General features: G+C 41.9%; 2 protein-coding genes across 3 annotated transcripts in view; both read right to left on the reverse strand.

Annotated features, from left to right (window-relative positions):
- Positions 1-646, reverse strand: part of rims3 (regulating synaptic membrane exocytosis 3) — a 56817-nt gene extending 56171 nt beyond the window's left edge. Inside the window, exon 1 of one of the 2 annotated variants that reach the window (XM_015028972.1) lies at positions 398-646. The gene's annotated coding sequence lies outside the window, so the exon portion shown is untranslated. The remainder of the gene's footprint in view (positions 1-397) is intronic. The other variant, XM_015028974.1, reaches the window with a different exon arrangement.
- Positions 647-5308: 4662 nt separating this feature from the next.
- The window catches only part of nup42 (nucleoporin 42), an 8430-nt gene continuing 5444 nt past the window's right edge, over positions 5309-8294 (reverse strand). Inside the window, exons 2-7 of the mRNA XM_015028976.1 lie at positions 7454-7742; positions 7285-7373; positions 7127-7203; positions 6938-7024; positions 6703-6805; positions 5309-6264 (exon numbers count right to left, since the gene is read on the reverse strand). Coding sequence (XP_014884462.1) covers positions 5798-6264; positions 6703-6805; positions 6938-7024; positions 7127-7203; positions 7285-7373; positions 7454-7742 — 1112 coding nt within the window. The 3' untranslated portion in view covers positions 5309-5797. The remainder of the gene's footprint in view (positions 6265-6702; positions 6806-6937; positions 7025-7126; positions 7204-7284; positions 7374-7453; positions 7743-8294) is intronic.

The raw sequence follows: 8294 nt of genomic DNA on the forward strand, positions 1-8294 counted from the left end.
CCCCCCCCCCCCCGTCCAATGCAGGGCATCTCCTGAGAACCAGAGGGGCATGACTGACCTAATCAAGACCCCTGCTTCTTCCTCTGCTGATTTGATAATCAGTTCCATATGCATTAGGGTAGCATTCTGAGCGAAAGTAAATAAAACAGCACCGCTATCTCTGCTGCAGCTTTAATAACGCGCATAATCCAATCATCTCCGTCTAGTATGACTGTATGACTCTAATAACCCCTTTAAGCAGTTTATGTGACTGAATGACAAAAGGTACATGCAACAGTAGAAGGAAGGTGACACAAGATAATACATTTTATGAAAGCAAACCCAAATGTTTCTATAGTAGAACAGAAAAAAAACAACAACAAAAAAACAGATTCTGCAGATTAAAAAAGGGACTCACCGCTTAACAACAAGGAGCGGCGGAGGCAAGGTGTGGGGAGGGAAGTTGTCAAATAAATGTTAGCCCCTGTCGCTGCTGTAAGAATGTCATCGTTCGGGTTTTATGGTGGTTGTGCTGGTTTGCGGGACGGGCGGCGCTCTGCCGGACGGCTGTTATCCGCTCAGGGCTGCTGGTCACACGGAATCCGAGGAGGTGAGGGTCGCACTGCTGAGCTGAGCGGAGCGGAGCTGGGAGGAGAGGAGAGCAGAGCAGAGAGGAGGGGAGGGAGAGAGAGATGCGTTGCGATGAAGCTGCCTGGAAGTGTTTTGGACAAACAGCGACCACTTGGGGCCGTCTTTGGGAACTGCCTGCATATAGCTGTAAAGAAAGATCTTTTTTGTTAGCTCAAAGCGATTAATTCAATTCACCTTAAACTACACACAATATCTTTCAATATGCAGCTACACCTTTACAGCTTTAAATACAGATGTAAACATCGTCAGGTTGAACACAACATTGGTTCAATATTTAAATCGGCTACGTGTTCGTTGCAGTATTTACCAGTGTAGTCAATGCAGTCAAGATGTGTTACTTATAATCATATTATGATGGCTACACCAGGAACTTTTGTCTTAATTTTATTGTGACTTTGTCACTATTTCGTGTTTATTTTTCTAATTTAATTTTTGTATGCACTTTATTTTAACAGATGAAAAACAGGACATAGACAAATGTTTTCTTGTTATTTCATTATGCTATGGGAAAACTGATTTGAAAAGTCAGAAGTTAATAAAGGTTTTGAAAATTATTGATTTAATGACTGAAAAAAAAAACATTCCCACAGCATGACTAAGCCACCATCATGTTTCACACATAGTATTTTACAAGTTGCTAAAAACAAAAACTGTTTTGGACTTTTCTGACAAAAGCAATTTTTTTTTTTAGATATTTTCTGACTCTTCTGCAACTTTTTTGAGTATCATAAGCAATTCAAAACCTATACCTTCTCATGAAACTTAATTCCAGCAAGCCAAATTAATTGGAAAAGTTGACTTGATAAAAATATGTATACACACACACACACACACACACACACACACACACACACACACACACACATATTGGAAAGTTGTGGAAAATCCATTGAAGCTCCTCTTCAGTTTGTATTTTAAAATGCTTCGTTTATTGAAGAATTGCTTTTGGTGCCATTATTTGTGGCACTTGTGAACACTGGTGATTTTGTTCAAATTAAATCTTTATGTGACTAAATGAAAATATCATTAGTGGTATGTATACAAGGTATTTTACCTCTGGAATGTTGGAGAATCCATTAAGAGGAGCTTAAAAATTATTATTTGAAGTCCACCTGCTTCTCAGCACCATATTTGTATGTCTTTTGCACAGCATTATATTGCACAGGTTATATGAAAAAAAAAAACAGATTTGGACAGAGAACTGCATAGATAGAGACTGGCTGGCATACACTGAGAGGAAGAGAGGTACTCCATGATCTCTAAACTGAGGAGAAAATAATCCAAAACGTATTGATTTAATGACTTAACAGCCCTCCTGAATAAACCTTGGAACAGGAAACCTTGCGAACTGTGCCAAGGGAGTCGAAGCGGATGTGGAGAGCTTTGCAGAAATATTGACACATCCTGAGCCTTTGCACATTTTGTCACCTGAGAGGCCACAGAATTTTAAATGTCCTATTTGTATTTTTATCAACACCACCTAGGCCGTGTTTGTAACAACTGAGCATCCAGACACAAAAGTGACAAAAGTGAACATGTTATAATCTAATCCAAAACAAAATATTAAGGAATTATTGACTTAAAAAAGGCTCCAATATCTCACTGAAAACTTATTTTTTATGCTAGTTTTATTTTTATTTCAATTGTACTAAGATATTTACACTAGAATCTAGACAAAAAAAAATTAGTGAGATTTTGCATTTTCGCAGTTTATTTAAGAAATGGATGAACAGAGCATGATCAAAATCTACTTTAATTTCACTTGACTTGTGAAAACTGTTCCACATGTTGGCTGTGACAAACTGCACATTAGTTGAACTGGATTTTGTATAAAGGTATAATAGCTCAGGGTGCATGCATACTTTTTCTTCTGATTCTCAGTTTCACATTACTGTTTGTCTATAGCAAAAACAGTTTTTGCTAAAACTGTTTTGGACGTTTCTGATATTTTTTTTTCTGATATTTTCTGAAAAAATATCAGTAAAAAATATCGGTAAAGTTACAAACTTTACCGTTTGTAACGGTAAAGGGAAAGAATATGTGAAAATCGGTGGATCTGTATACATCTGCAGGACACTGCACCGAATTCAAAATGGCCGAAGAGCAGAGTCAGGTGAGGAGAAGAAAGCCGCGTAGCTCTTGAAGTCGTGAGAAGAAGACCGCGTCAAAGCCAACCCAAACACAGAGTCAGGCGCCCTGGAAAAGTATGCCCCCAAAATTTAGGTCAACAAACACGTTTGGTCTTCTGTTAGTCCTTAAGCAGCTGAAGGTGCCAGCTCTCAGTCCGAACTGGCCCAGATCCACATGCCCAAAGCACTGACAAATTTTGACAACAATTTATGGGCCAGAGCTGGCTCAGAGAAGATGAACCGGTGCCAGAACACAGCTGAGCATACAGACACTTTGCCTGAACCGGCCCAAGAAACTGCGCCACACCTGGGAGGGATGGAGCACTAGAAGAGCCAGATATTTGTCCTTCAAAGTTGATTAACAGAAAAAGACTTGAAAAACCATTGTTTGCTTTTCTCTATAATCACAGGTTACACTTTATATTTCTTTTAAAAGGTGTCCTGGAGTCTTTTATTCAATAGTAGCTTGACAAGATGAAGGGCAGAAAGGGAAGGAGGCCGGGAATCGAACCAGGGACGATTCTGCTCAACCTCTGAGCCATGAGGCGCCCTAGGTTGTGCTTAACAAATAAAGACAATTTGACCAAAAAGAATCATAAAAGTTGCTCATAGGTGTTGCAATAGTCCGGATGACGAGAATCCGTTTGGGAAAAGGCGACGACCGTTACTCTCTGTGATCCGGTAACCACATCCTTAACATGCATTACACAGACTCCTCTAATCCAACGTCTGCAGGTGAATTATGTGCCGCTCAGTCACCCGTGAGGGAGGCCGCTCAAATCGGCATGAATCACAGCGCCGGGAATCAATGCAACCGTTTCCCGTAGACAAACTGCCCTGGCTGAACCCAATCAATTCCACCGCGGGATTCATTGTTCCAATTAGTAACCCTTGTTCTGCGCTGTAAAGGCAAGGAGGTTCGACCGGGATCAGCTCCCAACGAACATCAACAAGGCGAGCTCTGCGTCCAAATCACTTGGTTAGCGTGTCAGAGGGGGTTGGGGGAGCCTCCAGGGGTTTCATCCTCAATTCAGCTGGTTCAGTCATCACACTGGATGAGTAACGGTGAACATTTACAGATGAAACACATATGCAGTAGGTAGACAAAGAAGGTGCGATCTGCTTTAGGGAGTATGAAGTTGCCAGAAGTATTTGCTCATCTGTATTCACAGAGCAATATCTCATTTCTAATCCATAGGGTTTGATTTGATGTTGACCCAACATTTGCGGCTGTAACAACTTCAGCCAGAACAACATTTCTAACATCAGACAATGATGTTGGACACACAATGTCTGTGGTTGTCTATTGGGTTGAGGCTCAGGAACCTTCCTGATCCGTGTACTTATTGACCTTGGAACACAAAGAGCCATCACCAAATAGTTCCCACAAAGTTGAGAGCATAACACTTTTCCAAAATGTTTTCATATGGTGAGTATTGGATTATCAGTTTAATTAAATTAATACTACCACAATAAAAAAAAATGTTCATTTTGAAAGCTTTAAACTTCAGGTGTATCAATATTAATGTAATTGTGCTAAAACGGGCTCAAAAGGCATTTGGCTCACTTGAATGGCATGTATTTTTGCGTTTTAAATTTTGAAGTGTGGCAAAGAGAAATGAGGCCTTTCAGTCTTTTCTATTTAAAGAAGAAAAGTAGCGCCAGGTACATTTTTTTCTTTTTACAAAATAACCATTTCCCAATGTAGGACTCTGTCCCGATGAAACAAACCTGCACTCAAATTAAACAAAACATTTACTGTGAGATGATGCCACTGCAATATAAGATGACAGATTTTTTTTAATGCTTTTTATACATCGTTCCCAGGTGTGCAAATAAACGTGAAGGCTGCTGCAGAGGGGCAACAAAAGAAGGAAAAATAAACTACATCTGGCTGCGTGTGTGTCCGTGTGTGTGTGTCCGTGTGCGTGTGTATGCAAACATCCATGACCTCATTCATCGCATGTAATATACAGCTCTGATCTGCTTTTCACTCGCGCGCACACACATCACCCGTCATCGCGAGCAGACTGGCAATTTGATGGAGCCGCGTTGCAAATTAAATGAGTTCCAGTGAAATGAGAGTGCCTTTTTCATGAGATAGCCCCTTTTTAATCTGTTGAATTATTAATGTATTATCTGCTGGCAGAAGGAGACAGGCGGACGAGGAGGGGTGGACTACTGCTGACAGTCTTGAGAGGTAGGAGAGAAAACGGCACTCCGATTTGCTTGCGCTTCGTGTTCTACGACTATTTGCAGGGATGCTTCTAATTGCATTAGTCTTATCTACCTTTTGACCTGGCAAAACACTTCACTCCGCTCCCTTTCACCTCTCTGCTGACAACACGAGGAGGTCCTCGTCAGCTGAAAATATGCACCAGTCAGCAGCGCAGTGGCCTCTGTAGTAAAACTGCTTATTGCTGTGGTCTGTATTACTCCGCTTGGGGTCCCGCTGGTGCTCGGCGTCTAATAAACACCGACTGCATTCACGCGTCACTTATCTGTGTTCCCCCGTTCTGTGGCGTGCAGAAGAGAAAGCTGTGGACTAATAGCTTTGCACTCACTGATTTTCATTTATTGTTTTAATGTTGGGCAAAAATTACAATCTGAAAGCGACTGCTCATATTAAACCAGTTGGTCACCAGAGACACAAAGGCAGAGAAAGTGAGAAACACTCCAACTTTTATCATGGCACCCTCTTACGACTAACAGCAGTAAGTGCAGCTTATTGGGACCTATGTAGAAGTGCAATTGGTCGTCAATGATTTGTTGTAGTTGCTACTCTTCATCATTTACAGATAAATACTCGCCATAACAAACAGAATGTTCTACAAAAAAATTTTAAAGAATAAAATCAGCCAAATTTAAAAATCTAAAGTCAGCGTTTTATGGTGCAAAAGATGTCATTCACAGTGAGTCCCAAGTAGAAATCTGTGCATATTGTTTGCTGTGCACCTAAATATTAGTGAAAAATTCTTCGTTGGCTGGACTGAATCAATACACGACCCAAAGGGAAAGCACTAGCTTCTCCCACAGTGTCAGACCACTAGCATGTTCGCAGGTGGTGGTTTTAGTGGAATCTGTCCCAAAGTGAACCTTTTGGCTTTAAACTGATTCAGTTCTTCCTGGGTGAGTTTGCTCTCGGGTGAGAACAGACCGTCTGCGGCCTCTCCCACCGGTCCGGCTCCAGGTGAAGCTGCCGCTGTCCCGAAGGCGCTCCCAAACCCTCCTCCGGCGGTTGCTGTCGTGGAGGAGAAGGTGAACCCCGAGGCCGATCCGAAGCCCGAAGAGGCCGTTGGCGGCGGCGGCTTGTCTGCGCTCGGGGTGGCGAATGAGAAGGACGAAGCGGAAGGCGCGGCGGAAGAGCCGAACCCAGACGGAGATTGTGTTGGAGCCGTTATAAGGCTACCAAACCCAGTTGAAGGTGAAGATGTAGAAGAAGAGCCGAATCCAGAACTCAGGGCTGGGAAACCGAAGGTGGAGGACTGGGCTGGTGCACCGAAGCCTGCGTGGTCGGAATGATCAGAATTAGCAAAGGAGTGATGGAGAATGAAAAGTTGAAGACATTTGGTTTAAGATGGTCAAATAGGAACTTCTACTGTTCAATAAACAAGCTAATGGTGAACATTTTGTAGCTCTTCTTTTACAGCAAAGCTTATTCATATCACAGAATGGCCTATTCGAGTTGAGAATCTGTGTCTGGAGTATTACTATCCATTTCATTGGGCTAAGCTAGAGTTATTTTGCAAAGAAAAATGAGCAAAAAATGTCAACATTTCAAAAACTGCATATCCTTTTCTTTCCACTTACATATAGATATGCTCTAATTGCTGTTGGTACATAAAATCTCAATATAAACGCCATTAATCAGCTTGCAGTGTTTCCTATTGCAACAGTCGATCCTTCCATTGTCTACTCTTGCAATGCAGTAATACTTATTGACCTTTGTTGCCAAAGCCGGATGTGGAGGATCCAAATCCTGTCGTCGTTGCCGAACCAAAGCCACTCGAAGACGACTGCGGAGCTGTTCCTTTTAACTCGGCGAGCTGTGTGCAAAGAAAACATGCAGTCATCTAAACCTGCTCACTGAACTTTCAAAAAGTTCCTCAAGTGGACGGATGAAAACTTTCTGACATTGACAGTATTTGCGTGTCTGTGTGTGTATATCTGTGTCTTACCAGTGCCATACGTGTGGACGGATTCATAATCTTCAGCTCCTGGACTCTGCTTTTCCACTGACTGAGCAGCTGGTTTACTCCATTTAGCTAAAAAAACAACAACACAGAACTGGGAGTCATTACGACTGCCGCACGACACAAAATAAAAAACGGACGCAGACGAATATTAGGAACGAGGCGAGCGCCTACGTAGCCCTGCAGATCCCCTGATGCTCTGCTGGAGTAGTACTCCAGCCTGAGCTCTTCTGGAGACAGATCAGTGAAACCTGCGGGCAAAATAATCCAGTTTCATTTTCAAGTTTTAAAACTGCCAATTCACAAACAAACAGAATAAAACAGACACAAACCTGATATGGGCGTCTTAAAGGTAGAGTAGCACGAGAAGCCCCACTGTCCTGAACTCTCCCAGGCATCCACGTCCGCCTGAATGACTTCACTGATAAAGTGTCAGATATAAACATTAATGAATCCCTTACAATAAGCCTAAAAGGTTTATTCAAAAACAAGCAGACTCACAGTTTCTTGTCGTCATCTTCGTCCCCGGCAGTTCCAAAACCTGCCGCTGCTCCTCTTCCTCCCTTGTCAAAGGCATTGGAAGCATCGAGAGCAGAAAATCGATTCGAAGATGAGAAGCTGAAATCAGAGCTCTTCAGGTTTTCTCTTCTCCCGCCGCCGCCGCCGCCCCCACCTCCTCCACCACCACGTCCCGAACCCCAGTCACTGCTTCCCTGTGAGGAGAAGGATGACGGCTGAATATATCCTCCTCTTTGCTGGGAGGGATTCACCCAAACTCTGTTTCCATAACCTGGAAGCAAAAGAAAGAAAACAGAGGAAAGGTTAAACGTCATCGAAGGACAACCAATTAACCCAACATGTCGAGGGAAGCGTGACCTGTAGAAAACCCAAACATGCACAGGGAGAACATGAAAACTATTAAAATGTAAATCTAAATTACATTATTATTGTTAAGCAGAGCTTTGTAATAACAAAACCTAACACAGGACTTTTTGTATTCCAAAAGCTAGTCTACATTTTCTTAATTTATAAGCCCTGTTCTTTTAAAGCTTTCTGTGTGTGTGTGTGTGTGTGTGTGTGTGTGTGTATATATATATATGTATATATATATATATATGCTGCTCAAAAAAATAAAGGGAACATTTCACTTTAATTTTGTGTGTGGCTCCAAATCCAGGCCTGCTTTCCATTGATGATTTTTGTGTGATTTTGTTGTCAGCACATTCAACTTTGTACAGAACAAAGTATTCAATGAGAATATTTCATTCATTCAGATCTAGGATGTGTTATTTGTGTGTTCCTATATATACTAGTTGGTTCCAACTTCCTGTGTCTAACTTTT

The sequence above is a fragment of the Poecilia latipinna genome, unplaced genomic scaffold (genome assembly GCF_001443285.1).
Source record: "Poecilia latipinna isolate Pla-1442-1.1 unplaced genomic scaffold, P_latipinna-1.0 Scaffold141, whole genome shotgun sequence".
Taxonomy (NCBI): domain Eukaryota; kingdom Metazoa; phylum Chordata; class Actinopteri; order Cyprinodontiformes; family Poeciliidae; genus Poecilia; species Poecilia latipinna.